Source organism: Megalopta genalis, chromosome 2 (genome assembly GCF_051020955.1).
Source record: "Megalopta genalis isolate 19385.01 chromosome 2, iyMegGena1_principal, whole genome shotgun sequence".
NCBI lineage: Eukaryota > Metazoa > Arthropoda > Insecta > Hymenoptera > Halictidae > Megalopta > Megalopta genalis.
This window is the reverse complement of record NC_135014.1, coordinates 40,483,242-40,503,244: the sequence shown is the minus strand read 5'-3', so window position 1 is coordinate 40,503,244 and position 20,003 is coordinate 40,483,242. Positions and strand designations below refer to the sequence as shown.

Sequence of the window (20,003 nt, the reverse complement as noted above, 5' to 3'; positions counted from 1 at the left end):
ATAAATGCATTTTATTTTTACAATAATGCCAAACCTTTAAAATGACTAGATTAACTTAAATAAATATCCATTGTTAGTATAAAATTGACGCCTTAGAAAAGCATGCGCCTCTGAAGCGTATGGTTATCTTTTACGTACGTTGTCATATGGTTATCTTTCTAGGGTTAAGTATGATCACTGAATGTTGTTAAAAATTTTAGTTATCAGTGCAAGAATTAAGGAAAAGTGGCACATACCTTGCAGGAGCAAGAAGTTTTTTGAAAAGCGCAGTTCAATTATGACGTGGCACATACCTGGAACATAAAAAGTCACAATTGCAGTCATTCATATAGAATACGATTGTTATCCTATATTTAATAAGTAGTATTTATATGATATTGTAATTTTTACCTTAATAAAATTGTGAGAAACCATATCATCCAAACAATTAATAAATTAATTTTTTCAAGCGTCTAGATTAGGATGCTTACCTTGCCTATCGAATAGTATTGTCTATTTAAACGACATATTCTTAAAGTGTTTACTACTTTTTCTATACATGAAAAATAATTTTCGACGAATTCCTTTTAAATAACAATTCCAGAAGAAGTTGTTGCATTCTGTTAGACCAAATAATCTGTTGAATTATGATTGAAAATTGCTATCGCTTTGGGACATTTTCTTTAACAGCTTTACTTTCTAACAGGCAGATCACCTGTCGATGAGTATAATAAATAGACCGAAGATTTTTCTGCAAAATAAAAACTGTGTATCGATTGCGAAAGACAGAAGTGTGTAAGAGGAATGTAATTCTTGTATTAAGAACTTTAACAATAAATATTTAATAATAAGTACTTTTGGTGTCTCCATATTGTTTCGTATTTCACTTACTCACTTTCGCTACAAATGTATAAAATCCGCAGTCTAATAACAAATCATCATAAACGACACATTTGCGGCAGAGTGATCGATATAGAGTTCCCGAATGAAAAAAAGAAAAAGGAAACAATGTTACAGAGCGCGTACGAATCATATCAAAGACAAGCACGTTGCAATGAATTCGATGCATTCTGCGACGACACGGTACGTTTTAATGAACGGCGACAAAAAGCGAGCTATACCGTTTGGGAAATTACTCTGCGACGAAACATGGGCGAAAGCAAACGCGTACTGTATTCCTTGTGTTAATCGTGGAATAGTGTATCGGCGTGTATAGGCATCGTCGAATGGGAGAACGACAGTGCAACGGCGAGCATGTGTGCGTGCCTGCACTCTTGTAAACATGGCCGACCATGCATAAGGGGAACTTTCACTGAACACTATTAGATACGCGACGGAATGCAACTACCGTGAACCTACTGCGGTGCCATAACGTGAATACTTCCATCCAGTTCCACTCGAGCCAATTAAAAATTCAACCAGGAATTCCCGATATAATTACAGTGGTGTGAATAATTACCGACTCAAAGTGGCTTTTACAGTTTCAGCGGTATTGTAAGAAAAGCTTAACAAAAATCCATGCTCGTATATTTCTATATTAGAAATAGTAGAAAATAGAGAAATATGTAAATATAGATTTCTTATTTGGTTTTTGTTTAAATATCAGTAAAAACGTAAAAGTTACTTCGAGTCTATAATTATTACACCGCTGTATATCTTTCCGATTTGCAAATTCGTGATTAGGCTCTGCTGAATTTATGCTTTTATAAGAAAATTGAGCAGAAGAAATGCAAAATGGAGATCGATTTTGAATTGTTTTCAATTTATTGAAATTTTTACGGAAAGGAACAACTTTCTATTGGGTTCTACTTCTTGTAAATAATTTTAATTTGATTCATACTTATGGTCTTTAATATACGTTATTTTATAAACATTTCTACATTTATATAGATTTATTTGTCAATTCATTTCCTTTATACTATTTAAATATAATATAATTATACTTTAGAACAGTATATAAAATTAATCAAATTAAATCAATAATAGAAAAATAAAAATGTTCCCAAGATGTAAAATGTAAAATGGAGAATTTTTTATTTAAATAATGCATGAGGTTTAAAAGCAAAATATATAGAAACAAAATGTTTGATTGTAGTTATTATAATTTTATAGTAGTTTTAATATTATTATTTTAAAACTTAATCAAAGCATTCTTCACATCCTGAATTTTAATTTTTAATTTTAATATCTACACTTGCTTCAAGTATGAAGTATTTTGAAACAAGTATTACAAAATTGGTTAATAATAATTTGGAAATGATACTTTACTATTAGAATGCGGATTTCATGCATTTATGGCAAAAGTGGCCAAGTGAAACTATTAAATGAAGAAACACGTTGCTATTTGACTTTTGTTTTTTGCAAGTAACACGGATAACTTTTATTTTGCATTAAGATCCACCGTCTACTTACTACTTTCGCAGTGGCTGAAAGAATTCGTTTAAATTAATAATAACACAAAATGTTACCATTTCTTCATGACGAGTATACTCCTCAAATACATATAATATATAAAAAGTATTGACATCCTTGATTAAATGATATATTTTATAAAAGTGTTGTATTTAAACAAAATACGACGAAAATCGTATATATATATAATAAAATTACTTACACTAACAATAACTTACATACGTTACAAAGAAATTGCAACAATTAACTGGATAACAGCTAATGGAATTATTATTATTAACCAGACTTCAAAACAGAGAAGTGCCCGAAGACAAATCCGACAAAATTTAATCCAGCAGTGTGTACATTTTCGAACAGAGTTCTCGTATCCATAATGGTCAAGATGTTCGAGGTTGCTCGGAACAGAATGCTAAGATTATTCAACCAAATATCCGCGACGTCTTCAAATTTATCCATACTAACGTAAATCGTCTTACGACGCAGAGCGGATATGTCGCATGAAAGATCAGCAGGGAATTCCGCATACAGAGCAGATGCGGATACATGCGATGTTCGAGGGATCAGTTCGAGCTGAACACAGCGTTAGCCAAATATCGATTATTCAACGTAAACTAAATTTTCCATAGCCGTTTTATCTGATCTCCCGCGTGATTTTAAGTTCGATCTACAACGTAACGCCCTGCATTATTAAATAATCCAGGTAGCTAATATCGTAAATCAATTTCAATTTCATCGTTGCGGTCTGGAATTTCAATTTGAACGATGTTACTCAAATTTCGTGCGCTGCACTGTGGTTCCTTTCCCCAAAAGGCTGACCAAAATGCAATTTTTGAGGTATACAGGATATTCCTAGGTTAAATAGCAAATATCAAACTTTAGATATGAATTTGGGATGATAAAAGAAACAAGTTTCTCCTGTATAAGTATGCTCGTGAATGCTCTCTTCAAGAGATATTATATTTATTATTATAGTGTTGTGTGTGTAGGATTTAGTAACGTATACCACCGAAATAATTCAGGTTTATAAGGTACATTACTAAAGAAAATTGTTGTATTTATTTTAAAAATAATAGCAATTATTACATATAATGATCAAAATGGTTACCTTCAGTTTTCAGATAAACATTATACTTATGAATAACAGAAGAAGTGGTTGTTCACGTGCTACATATTTCCTTACATGCTTGCACTATTCTTAATTTTAACGTTTCAATGTTATTAATAGTTACTCAGAATGAATGAAAAAATAAATAAGTAAGATTGGTGGCATAAAATAAGATGTCTACTGTGACATTCAATCCATTTTTAATGTTGTCCACCTTAATCGTGGAAATGATTGATTATCACAAAAAATGAATCAAAGACTGTTTACGTCAGTGGTTTCTGATTTGTCTTTCTATTATACACTCAAATTCGGCAAGTCGAAGCACATGGACGTACCGATCGCCATAAAAATCATGTAGCATTAGAACGTGTGGACAACTTGTTGAGAAAAGGGACAACTGTGCGCCGTTGCGCAGCAACTTTGAAATCACGAGGACGCGAAACCCGAGTCGATACCGCAGGGTGCAATTAATTAACATGTTCGGGGTTTTTTTCTTGCTGCACGCACATCGAACGCTCAAAAGTTGTAACGGCTACCTGTGCTTAAGACGAGCAAATCGATCGACACCGAGTTCGAAGGATGGTGTTTTAATAATTAACGGCGAGGCGCTGCAAGTGCGTGCCAACATTCTAATCCCATGCTGTCATAAATCTCTTATAATTGGCTTTTGACACGGGCCGAGCAAGAGGAAAGCTTGCTGGAGCCTCATCACTCATTTAATCCCCATTTTCTTAATACTAGGATTACCGTGGAACAAATTACAACGTTCCTGAAAACAGATGCAAAAAGTTGACGAGTCGTACATTTCTCGCCGCGCTAGCTATTAGTGGTAATACCAGAGAGCAGCTTTTCGACTGTTCGGAAATAGACCCGAGAGTCGTGTTACAATGTGGCACGCTGGGAAACACGTGGGTTTTCCATTGCATTGTCTAATTGCTTCGCTGATTATACAGACTGGGAACAATCTCGTCGATTTCGATAACTTCGACGTATGTATGTTACCAATGCGACGAGTAACATTCTTGTTAAGAGAAACCGTCGACGGTATAGGTTTTCTTAATAGCAGCAGAGTTTTTTTCTATTTTTTTATTCGGCACGTTTTATAATTATTCCATTTAGTAGCATAATGTCCACTTTGACTTTTCTAGAAATTAAGAAAACAATTTATCAGCATGTTACGGATCACTTTGATTCTTGATTTTCAAACAGCTAAAGATGTGGGTAGAATAAGTAAAAATTTCTTTCTATCCCTACTTCATGTTTGTTTGCAGTGACATTGTTATAGAACACGGCATGTTAACTAATTGAACGAAATTTTGTAATTATACATACACACAAATATAAACGGCTTTGGGCAATTTGTGTATTACGAAACATTCTGTAATGCAACAGTTGTCGATATTAATGTGCCTAGTAAAAGAAATACAATTAAAAAATATGCCACTAATTATATTAGGCGGACCGAAAAGTAATGTCGTTTCTGTGCATATCGATATTCGTTTGTCATTTATCAGCTCATCGTGTACTTCTAAGTCGTGCCAAAGACATTTTAAAGTTACAGTGACTTGTTTTCTTGTAAATAATTATTTATAGTGAAATGGCTAGCCAAATACCGGAAGAGTTACATATCCGGCATTGTATTTCTTAATTACTAGAAAAATGTACTAAGAAAATTATCTACTCGAAATAACTTATTTACTTTTATGTTAACATTATCCGAAAGGATCATTTTGGCAACTAGTATCATAACTCCCAATCTATTACTGAAATGGCAAAATTTAGTTTGAGGCAATCAAGGTCCACTTAGTTTCAAACCTCTAAACAATGTAATAGAGCATGCACGACATACTATCCGACATATTTCTATATACATATATAGAAAGCAAATAATTATTTTGATATAACGAAAACAGTTCAAGATATCAATTTTGTATATATAATATATGTACATACAATCGTTAGACTGAGGATTTTATGCATTCATGTTCAAATTGGGTAGCTATTTATAACAGTGGACATATTAAAAGAATCTTTTAATATTACTGTTATAATATTTTTTAATATTATAATAGTCTTTACAATTATGAAAGCTAGAAAAACGCTTCTGATTGGCTCCTGTTTCGTGCAATTAACACAGACAAACTCTATTTTGCACAAAGATGTCAATGTAATAATTGCTATAGTTTTTTGCTTCTTATTTTATTCATTTATTTTAAATATAAATAAGTTACACTTGGTGATTCAATATGCAGAACCAACAATAGAGTGTTTGATAATACATTTGTCAAATATTTTATTCAGGATCATAGAACTAATGGGTATTGTATAAATAATCTTTCGTATAAATCAAACTTCGGAGAGTCGTCCATCCAAAATATTTCGTATGCATAATAATAGGGTACTTGTCTGTAATTTGAATTCTGCATACATTATTGTGCTACACAATTAATAATTCTAGATAATATATGTATAGAGGGTATGAGGTATGATACACGGTATATTTATAATACTAATTGATTGACATAATTTCGAAGAAACGAATTTTCAAATCGATACCATATATAGTTAAAGGTTTCGATACAAAATTAATACTATTCCTTCAGGGTTTCATTATCTGTAACGATACAGATATGAATAATTAGCAAGGTGCATTTGTCTTGTTGCCGGAATGTAAAAAGAAAAATTCATATATTTGGTGCTAATTCAATTCTTGAAAAATATTCATTTTCATTTCATGAAAAATAAATAAGGTCGTTATAAACAATTAATCATCTATTTGTTTACATAATTTTAAAAACTTTTTTGGTCAATTGCAAGAAATAATTATTAAATGAAGAATTCTGAAACGAATTCTTCCTTTACTAATCACAATTTCCGTATAAATTCTTCGAATGTCTCTCTCTCTCTCTCCCTCTCTCTCTCCCTCCTCTCTCGCCCCCCCTCTCTCTCTTTCTCTCTCTCTCTCTGTGTGTGTACAGTTTTGTATTTTTTCATATTATTACAATTATATTTCTTCAATATATTATATTAAATACGAAAGACTGCGGATTTTATGCATTTGTGGCAAAAATGAGTGGATGAAACACAAAACACCGACACTATTACGAAAATTTAACAACTTGATTGCATTATTTATAAGTTATTGAAATTATTCAGAACGGAAATAAATATTTATGCAGTTCCTGTTTCTTGCAACGGATGAACGAAATTTTTATTCCGCAGAAATATCCGCAGTCTGGTGATAACATTTAAGATTATTGTTATACTAATTTTGACCTATTAAAATTGTTAAAAGAGAAAATGTATTTTTATCCAGCCTCTGTTTCTAACAATGGAGTTGAAAGAATTTTATTTCGCATAAAAGATCCGCAGTATAACAATTAAACATAAAACAATAATTTGTTGTAACCTCTTTATCGACCGCACCTTTTCGTTTCGAAGCTTTTAAATGCAGTCAAAGAATTTACCGCACATAAACGTTAATATGAGTATAAATTCGTTACAATTCGAAACACGTGAAACATTTCAACGCGATATTCGCAGTGTTGCATCCACTTCTGTAGAATGTTTAAAAATCGGTGTTATCGATGTTGGCGGTTCCTCTGTACAGGTAGCGTTAACAAAATTCTTAATGCTTGATTAGGATACAATATCTGCCGCCGCGGTTTTCTTCATGGCAAGATCCATGGATTCCGTCAAAGAGTAAAGTGGCGGCAATTAGTACGTACTCCCATCGGTTGCAAACACGTTTATTGCTTCGATGCACAAGAACTTACGGAAATCTCGAATCTTGATAAGATTCCGCGGAGCAAGTAAATGCTATAGAACTTCTTATGTGGCTGCCATAAATCTCTCTAGCGCGAGCTGCTTCCTCGCAGATAGCTGAAGAGGGCCTAACCGTGTGTCTCCACTTGAACTAACCTGCTACAGCTGCGTTTTCGCCTCCGATGACACTTTGCAAACGCTTTCGGCTACCAAATATGCAGATCCAGCAAGCGTAGTTTGAATTGTTGAATGACGGAAACTTCAACAACTGTGCGAAAGATAATTTTTCAACCAAATTGACTCGCTGGAATTAGGAAATAAATGTTCACTTATTTCAATTCGGCAATCCTTATGTTGATAACTGAAATTTTTTGTAGTTGTTATTATATTGTGGATCTTTTTATGCATGTATCGTATATATGCAAGTTTTTACAATGCGATTAAATGTGCGTATTAACAAAAATTAATCGCATTATTATTCTATGTTCATAAAAAGTAATTCTCTGCTTGGTGTAAGAAATCTCTTTTTCCTTCAGACTTTTTCTTCGTGATTATGAAATCATTTCTTTAAAACGTAAAACATGAAATACATCCTTATGCAATCGTCTAAGAAAAAATATGCAACGTGTTTTCACAGATTTATGCAATAAATCATTTTCGATGCAAAGAATATGAATCAGAAATACACGATTTATTGGCGAAATTGTAGGATCCAATTATTAGAGACCTCAGGTTTTATGCATTTAGAACAAAAACGAGCATCTGCAATTTAAAACAGTAAAAAGATAAAAAGCCTTTAATAATACCGATATGTTACATGCAATCACACTTCGGCATGTTTTATTCGAATAACGGATAACGAATAAAATCTTATTCGTAGAATTTATTCGAAATATTATTCGAAGAAGTTATTTGAAACGTTAGTCGAATGGAATTTTATTCGAAATATTTGTCGAATAGAATAAAAATTTATTCGAAATATTTGTCAAATAGAATAAAACAATTTATTTGAAATATTTGTCGAATAGAATAAAAATTTATTCGAAATATTTGTCAAATAGAATAACAATTTATTTGAAATATTTGTCGAATAGAATAAGAATTTATTCGAAATGTTGTTCGAATATAATCTCATTCGAATCATTATTCGAAGAATTTGTTCGAAAGATTAGTCGAATAAAATTTTATTCGAATAATATCCAACTCCGCTCTCAGTCTACTAAAATTGTTAAAGAACGAGTGGAGCTTCCAAGTGACTTGTCATTTGCAACAGTTGCACAGGCGAAATTTTTATTCGCACGAAGATCCGCGACGTGCTAATTGTACACCTATAAAAATCCCCATCATAAAGAATTGAGATTAGGCGTGAATTTAACGAATGATTTTGCGAAAGAGATTCGTTAAATGCGAAACAAAGGAAGAAAATAAAGAATGAAATTTCTGCTCACTATCTGAAAAAAGCTGTTCAAAGGAACGACTTATGGAACCAAAAACGTATAATCATTTATTCGAAATGCGACGAAATCGTACTCATTAGTGGAAGGATAAAACGTGTCGCTCGCGCGAGTTTTAATCATTGTCTAACGTTCGCGTTTCCGCTTCGTTTCTTCCATATCCGCGTATCCGACAAACCCAAGAATTTTTCTGCTCTAAGCGAGGCACAAAATGGCCATTTTCCACGGTCTCCTTTGTGCGCGAAAGGGATTTCTGCAAACACGAGTTTGAAAGAGTGTAGAGAGGCGAAGACGTCTGAGTCATTACAGGGGCACGACTTTTAACCCTTTTCACACGACCGGCGTCTGTGAGGCGGCACGTTGAATTGCTATGACACTCGAACGCGACGCCTGAAAGGCTTCAACAGTTTTATGCTGCTGAATTCTCTGCGTTCGATGAATTTTGTCAACATTTAAATCGGTTCTACACATACGCGATGCGCTCGCTGACAGGCGTTCAAGAGCGTGCGCCATTGTTCTTATCATATTTCCGAGGAAGCTGTTCTAGCGGAGAAGTATAGTAAAGGATCAAAGTTGTTTTCAGATTTTGATGCGACAAATGTGTCGAATTTTGTGAACTGATCGTGAAAAATTAGTTTAACAGTAAACCAACCGACCTGTAATGACGACTAGCGTGCATTGACTCATAAGAGTGAAAAGATAGAATTCATTTGGACTTTGTAAAGTTTTCATTATGAGACTTGTTTCAATAATATAATTTGTTCAATCGTTTCCCACGAAGAAGTCTCCAAAGTTCGTAGTATCGTAAAATAAAAAATCGTTCATTTTGACCGTGGTAGGTTTAGTGTTAACATGTTTGCGACTATAGTCACATATTCGTGACATTCGCGATCTCATAATTTATGTAAAAATAGATGAATCAATTTGATTACATGCTACCTTTTTTAAAGTTCTAATTAGACCGTGGATTTATGCATTTGTAACAAGATTGTGCAAGTGAAATTTCAAATATGAGGAAAATTAAAAGAGATCAAGAATGTCAATATATTATTTTTAATTTAGTATCTTTATTTCGCATAAAAATGAACAGGTGAAACACAAAACGGAAGAAACATGAGAAGATTATTGCTATGATATTTACAATCTACGAAAATTGTTAAAAGATGAGATTAATGAGATTAATGAGATTAATTTCTATTTATCTCCTGTCTTATGCGATTGAGCCAGACAATTTTTATTTGTCATATAATTCGTATATTCGTTTTGTTCGTAATACAGAAATGTTGTATTTAACAAATTCTTTAAGCAACGCAAATAAATAATGAACTAAACGATGGTCGCGAACGTGTTCAAACTTCGTATATGTCGTGTTAAAACTTCAGTCTTTTACCCCGTTTTTTAACGGAAAAAGGATATCGACAAAATTCAATTCATGGATGAAACATCGGAAATCTTTCCCACCAAGAGTAGCCAAAATAGTAAATCTCTCAACATTGCGGTATCGTTTAAATTTGTACTTTCTAGAACGAAAACCAATTTCAGATTTCTATCGCGTTATTTAGTGAAAAGAAATCGACGAAAACATTCAATTCATAGATGCAAAAGTAGAAATGTTGTCCTTTGAAGTGATTCTAATTATAGACCATCGCGCGATTTTGTTTCACAAAGTTATATAGATTGAAGATCGACGATCGTTCAGTAAAAAATGATTTATCTACCAACTTTATGAAATAATATCGTCACTTTCTTCAATGGTATCTGTAGACAAATATCATAATACACAAGTATATCCTTAGTTTTCATATTAAACAAATCCAAAATGTTTAACACTTTGACTGCCACGCTGGCAACGTAAAAATTAAATAAAATCAAAGTATGTATTTTGCTCAATAAAATTAAAATTGGAAAATTCAGTTCTACCACATGAAGTACTTTTTCAACATTCCTACGTTGCTCCATAAAATTAGGAAGATGTGATGAGAATTAGTGTACGATGGAAGCGTGAACAATTTTTCAAATTCTTTCTCGACGATAAAAGTCCACAGTATTTACTTAGCGGCGATGTAAATCCTATCAAATTGACACGAGGAACGAACGACGATTAAAATGTTTATTTGATTAGAGCCGACGTAGAAGCATAAAATGCATAAAATCGGAAACGTGATCGTGGATACGTAAGCAAACAGGCGTGAAATGAATTCGACTATACGTAACTGAAATGGGAGCTCATAATTGTCACACATGTGTTAGCGTTGCTAGCGATCGCGTTGAAACGGTTTCGGCTGCGAAGTGCTGCGACTAGCCAGCCGCAACGTGATTACCTCCGATTCAGCAGAACATTACGCTTCCGTTGGAAACAATCCGACGTCGCGAGTATTATTTGCGCTTCCGTTCGGAATGAGAGTTGTCGATAATTCAGGACTCGTGTGAAGATAAACACGGTGGAAACGAATCGAAGGCAACGGAGCGCGACGCGTTGCATTCTACCGGTCGAAAGAAACCAAGCTTTCTCACGAGCCCGCTCTATATTTTTAAGATCGCCGATCGACCGTGCCATCGTGGGAGAAGTCTCCGCGAACAAACCTACCTACCGATCTAAAATCAGAATTTCATGAATGCCGGTGTCTAGGTCGATTTTTCAAAATCGTGGTTTCCGTGCAGAATTTTAGAAAGAGTTTTCTAATTTTTTAAATTGTTTGCACGTACTGGTATTTATTAGAAATGTGATCCAGATCTAGATTCATCCCAACAGACGTCATTTGGTTACTTTTTAAAAATTGACTTTACGTGGAAAATTTTGTAGAAAATTTTCTAATTTCCGACGTTGTTTGTAGATACCAGAATTAATTAGAAATATTAATTCCACCTAAAATTAGGTCAACAGATTTCATGAATGGTGCTATGTAGATTGATTTTTCAAAATTGTTTTTATACGAAGAATTTTGTAAAGAACTTTTATATTTTACGAACTGATTGTAGATAATAGAATTAATTAAGAAATAAAATCATCTCAACAGATTTTATGATTGGCGCTGTCCAGGTCGATTTTTTTAAAATCGCATTTTCAGTGGAGAATTTTGTAGAAAAATTTCGATTTAAAAAAATTGATTGAGAAGTGCTAGAATTAATTCAACTCGAAGAAAAGTGTTCAGTAAGATAACGTTCTACGATTTATATTTTCTACGGTTTATACTCGCTTTTCATTATAGAGTGTACTTTACTTGATTATATTTCGTGGTTCCATAAATATTAAACAAACTTTTTCTTTATTTATATGTTTTTTGTATAGAGTACATTCGGTTCCATTACATTTATGTGATTGCATAAATACTGAATATCATGCAACATTTCTGAATAAATGTTTCAATTCTACCTCTACTGTTTCAATTCTATTTTTTCTCTGTTTGTAAAAATACAAAGGTTGGGTTTTCAAATATCTGTTTTATATATATACTTCTAGTGTAATAATTCACTCCTTTTTCTAGACGAATGTAATAAGTAACTTCAAGGGCCTAGCCGAATAAGGTGGTCAAAATTACCCTTAAAGGTTTTCCAATGACTATTAGTCCGTACGATAGCTAACCAAGAAGAACCACTCTGTGTAAAATCTCAACCCTGTAGCTTGCTCGAGAGGGTAGTTAAAGGGTAAATTACATCGTGTGCTTTTCCGCCCATTTTCACCCTTCAGTGGCTAGTCATTGAAAAACCTCTAAGTGCATTTTTAACCATCTTATTCGGCTAGGCCCTTTTAATTATTCAAGGCTGGCAAATAAATAAAATTCTATTTTGTAATTACTAATATAATATTATATTTATATTATATTAATGAATTTATTGATACGAATATTACAATAAAAATTGCGACAAATATCAAGAAATAGAACAGTTACTTTCAGTGCTCAGTAATACTAATGTTAACAGCATATTAACTGTGTACTGATGACACTAATACATTAATACGATGAACATACTTTACTTTACTCTTGCCAGGCTTCCTTTGAAGTATGATTGAGTTATATAACGACTTCAACGTGGAACTTACTGTAACCACACGGAAAGTATTTAAGACTTTTCACATTTCGTAACTACGACCTCTAAGTTTATCGGCACTGTAAAACAGAATTATGTGATGTAATAAAAAAAACAGCTAAATGTCATCCCCGACTCTCATTAAGATCCATTCGAAATCTTTAAGTAGGTAAGTAACAATGTTCATAGTCACCGAATATTTATATAGATTTTGCAAATCAAAGAATATTTGTGTGACGAATGAAATAAAGCTACCGTCAATTTTTGTTTCGTGGTTAAAATAATATTAATTCTAAGAATATTAATTCAAATAGTATAACATGAAGGGAAACTGTATGAGAGTGAAAAAAGTTATTATGAAGAAGAGGAAAACATCAGAACATTGCAAATCAATATATTAGGTCTATCGGAAAATTCTGTCCGATAATATTATTTCAAATTCCAATACGTGTGCACATGTTCATTTGAGACATATGTATATTTTTCAAGAAAGGTATTTACAAATTACTATCACGCTGGCAAAAGGTCATAAATAACGACGGGAAATATATTGTACAATAAATATTGTTAAATGTATACAAAATTTATTTATTAAAGAAACAGTTGATTGATTGAGGTAAGGAGCACCATCAACCACCCGTTAATTGTTAATATTTATTTTATACGAACGGTTCAGAAGCCATTGAGTGTAAGTTTTCTTTGAAAATAAGTTACGTAGTGCAACCATATCTTTATTATCGGATCTTTCGGTCGATAATTCAATACCGTCGATTTTTTCATAAATAAACATTAAATAGCAATACTTATATTGACCACGGAATGATTAAACAAGATTGTACAGAGGGAATTATGTTTTCTAAAAAAACATTGACTACTATCCTTATGGTTACACGTTCATTTGTACGTCATTTTATAGTAAAAATCGTGCTTTGCATTATTAATATGGCACAGTTATTTTTTACAGCTAATTTGCAAAATCCTTATTTATCTCAATTTTAAGGTTAACGGGGTTACCCTGATTTGGGTTACACTGAGCCGTCAACACGTGCCTACAATTTACAAATGAGCCGCAAATGCATCAAGATCCACATTTATCAGAACCACTCGACAATCCATTGACACATTTAATCAACTACCATATTAAAGTACTCTCTCGATTTCTTAGTCTATTGTACTTTGACGCATTTACATCCTACTTTGTTCCCCGATCTTTTGTTATTCTTTATTTATATATCCTTTATTATTTATTCCATTGTATGCATCCACCGAGCCTGCTACGTATAATGGAGCTTGTTCCGAAAGCAACAAACAACGAAGTACGGACTCGATGGAACTTCCCCCAGATCGAACACGAGTGGCTCGATCGGAACAAAATGAACGATTTGAAGGGCCCGGCAATTGTCCTTTGAAGTCGTTTGACGAACTCGTTCCTACTTGTCGGCGACTCCGATAGATTCGCGACGAGAAAAACTCCGACCAACGTGGATTAGCTGAGTTGCTCCATAAAAGAGGAGAAGCATCGAGTCAGCAGGTGACTCCGGACATCCACTTCGAGGTGGATCATGCCATTACTTTTACCACTGCGAAGTCAAACTGGGAACTCCGGGCTTCTGTTCGAGGGCCATTCCGAGAACTGAATTTTCGAATGTACTAACCCAATTTACAAGACGAGAACTATTGTCGAATAAAACGATCTGCCACGCACTCCCCCGTGTCCCCCTTGCTTGATTTCGGAGGATAAAAGAGCTTTTCCTGATAATGGAACAATTGTTTCGTCGATTTTAGAAGTCATTTGTTTCGACGCTGTGTTCTACATAATATGCTAGGTTATATTTGTTTCCACAAATTTATTGAATATCGTACAACATTGTAGTCTTCGTTTATAGGTTACGTTTCAAATATGCATATCTTCGTTACGGGGCCATAATCAAAATATCTCTCTCTCTCTCTGCGCGGCTATTATAATGGCTATTCAAATGAGAATCAATAGCGATTACCATTATTATCTCATTATAGGCATACGGGACAAATCCGTGTACCTAATTTTGCAAGTGGTAGAGAATGGAAACATGGTAATTGAAATTATTCAGTGCAGAAACGTTCAACACGATTGGAGGCAGTCAATTGTTTTTTTAATTTGTCAGACTTTCGAATAAGAATACTTTTGAATAACAGCGAACAAAAAGGTACAGTCTTCTACAAAGTTATGATTCTTTCATCAAATGCCAGTGTCACAGCAATTTCTTTTTAAGTTCATTGGTCAACCGAGAACTATGCTTTCGAAGGATGTCATCTGCGGATTTTTATGCAAAATGAAAATTGTCTGCGTTAATTGCGAGTAATAGAAACCAATTAGAACGCTCTTCCTTTATAATGAATTTTATTTTGTTTTCAATAGAAATTTAGATTAATTGATTTTAATTGGGGCTGAAATTGATTGTAACAAATTTTTAACATAATATACATTGGCAAAGAAACTGAAAGTAGAACATTCATGTTTGTATGTTCTTTTAATTTGGCTACTATTTGAAATTGAACCTAAACATTTTTGTCATAAATCGATAAAATTTACAGTTTACTAATAGTCTTTATCTATTGAAGTCTGTAATCTACCAAAGATCTTCAACTTTTAAAACTCGCAGCCTGTTAATAATTTTTAGCTTTCAAGATTCGTGATACAGTCATAAGAAACGACACGATTTACAAGATAACCTAATAAGCACAGGAGCTTTAACATTAACATCGCCGAGCCCCAAACACAACGACAAGAATGGATTTATTTCAATATCGTGCAATTTTTATTATAACGTATGTTCGAATAAAGAAGTATGGCTAAAAATTTCTCTTAGAAACGCGTTTCTAATATTAGCAATTGTAAAAGCATTAATCAAAAACCAGTCGTTTCGATTGATTTGGCAGTCTTAGTGTGTTACACTTAGAAATCGTTCACTCAAACAGTAAGTTTATAATATGTTGACAGTTGTTTTGATGCATTTTTTGACGAGAGACAATAGCGTGCAATTGAAATGATTGAACAAATATGATAGACCAGTTTCGATTAGCTAAGATAAAGATAAAATGAAATGTCTTCTATATGTTGAAATCGATGCAAAAGACTATTATTTTGTATAAAGATCCGTAGTTTAATTATAAGTTTATGGCAGGAGTGATATTTTGTTAAAAAACAGTTCATTGTAAATAGACTTCGGATTTTATATGTTTACAACGAAAATGGGTAAATGAGATACAAAACAGTCAAAGTTTCGAAAGAATTGACGACTATTCGTCCATCTGTTTAAACACACTGAAGCTATTAAAGCAAGAAATAAATAGATTTGTTTAACTTGTGTTTCCTGCAACTGTAGTAGAAAATTTGTATTTTGCACGAAAACTCGCAGTCTAATTCGACAGGGCGACCGCTGAAAAACTAACGGATTCGAAAAAGTCATAACTTGTTCATTTCCAACTTTTCCTCTTTTTCTTTTTTTGCAGGTTCACAGAGCATCTCTTGGAGATTAAAATGGCTACGTATGATGTTCTGCAACGAGCGAAACTCGTCGAGTTTTCCTATTCCAGTGAAAAATCAATTATTAAAAGTCAGAGAAAATGCCGGCAACATTTCAATGTGAGCGTACATTTTCAAAAATGCTGAATTTTTGTTGCGCCTAATTTGACGGCCACAGATTTCTCTTCAAGGGGTTACTTCAAAGAACGGGTTTACGTAAATAAATCACGAACAATTCATGAAAGTTCCAACGCTTAGGACTTCGTATAAGTTCATGAAAAATTCTGTGCAAAGAATTCACATTTGCGATTAGAAAAATAATGGTCATTCGAGGGATGTTGTTTTTCACTCGTAATAGCGAAAAATATATCCGTCGATTATATTTTCAAACAAGGTAATAAACAATTAAAAAACCATGCGTTCGTGAAAGTTATTTTTGCTTCAGATCATTCAGTTAGTTAACGGCCATACTGTAATAAATAAACGCCAGAGTAGTAAAAAGCTGCGAGATTAGAATATTCGAACACGAGGGTCTCTATTGTATCGCTAAGACGATAGTTTCCATGCGTTCGTTGTCAGCAGAATTTCATTATGATATTGCAGGCACACAGACGCCGATTAGTGGTACTTTAAATCGCAATTAATTCTCCGGCCATTCACATTCAGGCGTTCCAGCGTACATTGTTAGAGGGCCTCCCGGCTGTTTATTGCCTGTCTGCCAGCACGTTGCCGTATAAGTCGTAAAATAAGAAAGAAACAGGCATCCGTATCGCCGCGTCCGCAGAAAAAGAGAAATGCGCCCTCGCGCAATTACTAATTAGTCGTTTAGCGAGCGGCGAGCGTCGTCGTTTCGTCGACTCCGGGCGAAAAAGTGTAGACGGCCGGGCCAGAAAAAGACAGGGAACGCTTTTAACCAAACGTTTTCACTGCGCACACCACGCCGAAACTGCTTTCTGAATTGTTTTAATATTAACGTTGCTTCGCGTGATTAATGAATTGGTCGTACGCGAAAAACAGAAACGGAAAAGCCGATGAAACGAGCGAACTCGTTCGAGCCGAGAGTTGAAATTTTCACTCTAAAGAGTGGAACGCGCGGCCCTAGTATTTTTTCAAATAACTGCAATCATTATACGCGACACAATATCGTATCCACAATTTATAAATAAATCGGATTTTTCGTTTTTAGAAAGTATTCGAAAGTTTACACCCGCAGCAGTCGGTGTGCAACTATAAAAAATATTACCTTATTTACATTATTTCTTTAAAAAATCACTAAATCTGTTAACAAAATAATGGATCAAATTATGATTGTCAAATTACAATCTTCGTTAACAATAAACCTACCGAGCACTAAAAATGTCTACCACGTATTGTTTTATGAAAATTACCAGACCGAATTCATTTAGACATCTTGCTGTTTATATTATAGTGTGTGTTTTTGAATTAAGAAATTTATTCAATCACTTCCTATACAGATGACAAGTCGAACAATTTTAAAATAAAAATCGTAGTACCGGTCATTTTTCTCGGCGCGGTAGGTTTAGCGTTATGTTGATGACTATACATACAGTCGTTCGGCACGTCCGACCAGAGCGAACAGTGTAGTTCAAAAATTTTGTAAAAAAAATCGAGCGGCAGCTAGAAAAACGGCAGCCGTTGAAAGCTGAAGCATCGATTTTCTTTCAAAGACTCGCCAGCATTTGTACGTAAAATAAAAACTAGACAAAAAAGCTCGCAATAGCTTCTACATTTCCATCTGGAAAATACACCAGCAAAGAGTGAAGTCATGGATCCAGTGATTTTTGAGATATTTCAGCCGCATACCGCGAAAATGTGGTTTCGCAGGAATTCGAAGTTCCATTTTCCCTTCAGCTACAACGACAATTTACAACGTGAAACTTTCCAGAAATATTTTTGAAAGAGAACGTCCGGAACCAAATCGTAAGTAAGGTAAAAGTTTCTATTATAGAATGCTTTTTAGGGCGTGCAAGATTATCATCGATTTGTATTGCAATTAAAAGTGTTATTATTGAATATTTATACTACTATCCGATAGATTGATATTTCTAGATATGTTCCATATTTGATGTCCCCATTTTGGATCAGACACTTTTCCTCAACAAACAACACATTCATATATGAATTAAAAAATATAGCAATAAAAAACATATCTCTACTTTATGAAATTGATATTTTATATATATATAATAATAATAATAATAATAATAATAATAATAATAATAATAATAAACAAATTTATATTACAATTAAATTAAAATTTGTACTATTTTATAATTCTATTATAACTAAAATTTCAGAAGAATAATCAGATATAATCAAATTATATATATATGACATAACAGTTGGGTTAGCTTATGTTCCATGCTAGATTATGTTGTATTCATGTTCTACAAATTGGGACAATGAAAAAAAATGCAGTCATAATATGGAACAGTATGTTTTTGCGTAGGATCACCCGTATTCGAATGAACACTTTTTACAGCGGATTATTAAACAACAGTATTTGCACGAGTGAATTTACGTAGAACAATGTTCAAAAATATAGGTAGAATTTGTACATCCACTTTCATATGCCCTACTTATTTTTTATTGCATTATTTGTACTACTGTCAGACAATTGAGCGGTGTTTCATAATAGGTACGTTCACTTTATCGAAGTTTCTAGGCAAGCGTGAACCCTTGAGCGCGCTAACAACTTCGAGAGACGACTTCACCTGTTCGACGCGAGTTTCCGAGATGCTTTTGAAATGTTTCAAATCCGAATTTTCGGGTCGAAAGGCTTCCCTCGTAAGCAAAGCCCGTGTTACGAAACAGGCTGGATAAGCGACGACCGCGGGACAATGCGCAACCGTTCACGTAACGGATGTATTAAATCATATTTTCCGGCCGAACGGACCACTTAACGATCTACGTGCAAATAATCCGCAGCGGCCGAAAGAATTCTGTTAAAATATTTGCCGCATCTTAACAAGCGGACGCCGAGTGTTTAATTTGCGCGGGATTAACTGCTGTACGATAGTACAGAGGTGCACGGTTAAATTTAGATGAAATACGTATGTTTAAATTTACACGATCCAGCTTCACTCTTCTACCACCGCAGTGCCTCGAATTCGATGGGATCTTATATGAATAGACAAGGACAGCGAAAGATAACAATGAAATGAAAGGAAACAGACATACACCAGTAGGATGCAGCGATTGGACGAAGTAAACATGCAAGAAAGAAAATGTTCTTCTCAGTAATCTCGTCTAAATATTATAATTGCGGCACTGGTGGATAGCTGAGATTCTTCTGATTAAAATGAGTCCAAACACGATGTCAATAGGACCAGTTTTATCCAATAGCTTATTGGTATATACCGGGTGAAGAAATTAATTTCATCACTTTGAATATTTTACTTGTTTTTGATCATACAAATGTCAAACAGAAACATTGTTTCGTCCGAATGGGCGAATGTTATGATAAACAGAAAATTTTACTCGACACCATATTGTTCACGACTTCAATTTATCAATTTTTAAAATGGAAGTATATATTTTTAAGGTTATAACGTAACAGTTCGAGTCAATGATCTATCCAATGACCCATAATTAGTCACCAAAAAATATTTTGCTTTGGCGAACACTGTAAATTGCTTAACAATTAACTCGAAAATAGCTTAAAATCGTCCGATTTACATCGTGTTTTTAAAGGAAAAGGCAGTGTGCGTTAAAGCAACACAGAAGTTTTTCA

General features: G+C 33.8%; 1 protein-coding gene across 3 annotated transcripts in view; it reads right to left on the bottom strand.

The window, feature by feature from the left end:
* The window catches only part of LOC117219489 (CCR4-NOT transcription complex subunit 6-like), an 816,126-nt gene that overhangs the window by 441,608 nt on the left and 354,515 nt on the right, over positions 1-20,003 (bottom strand). For all 3 annotated transcript variants that reach the window (XM_076519383.1, XM_076519382.1, XM_033468668.2), the window contains exon 4: positions 237-293. In XM_076519383.1, the coding sequence (XP_076375498.1) occupies positions 237-293 (57 nt within the window). The remainder of the gene's footprint in view (positions 1-236; positions 294-20,003) is intronic.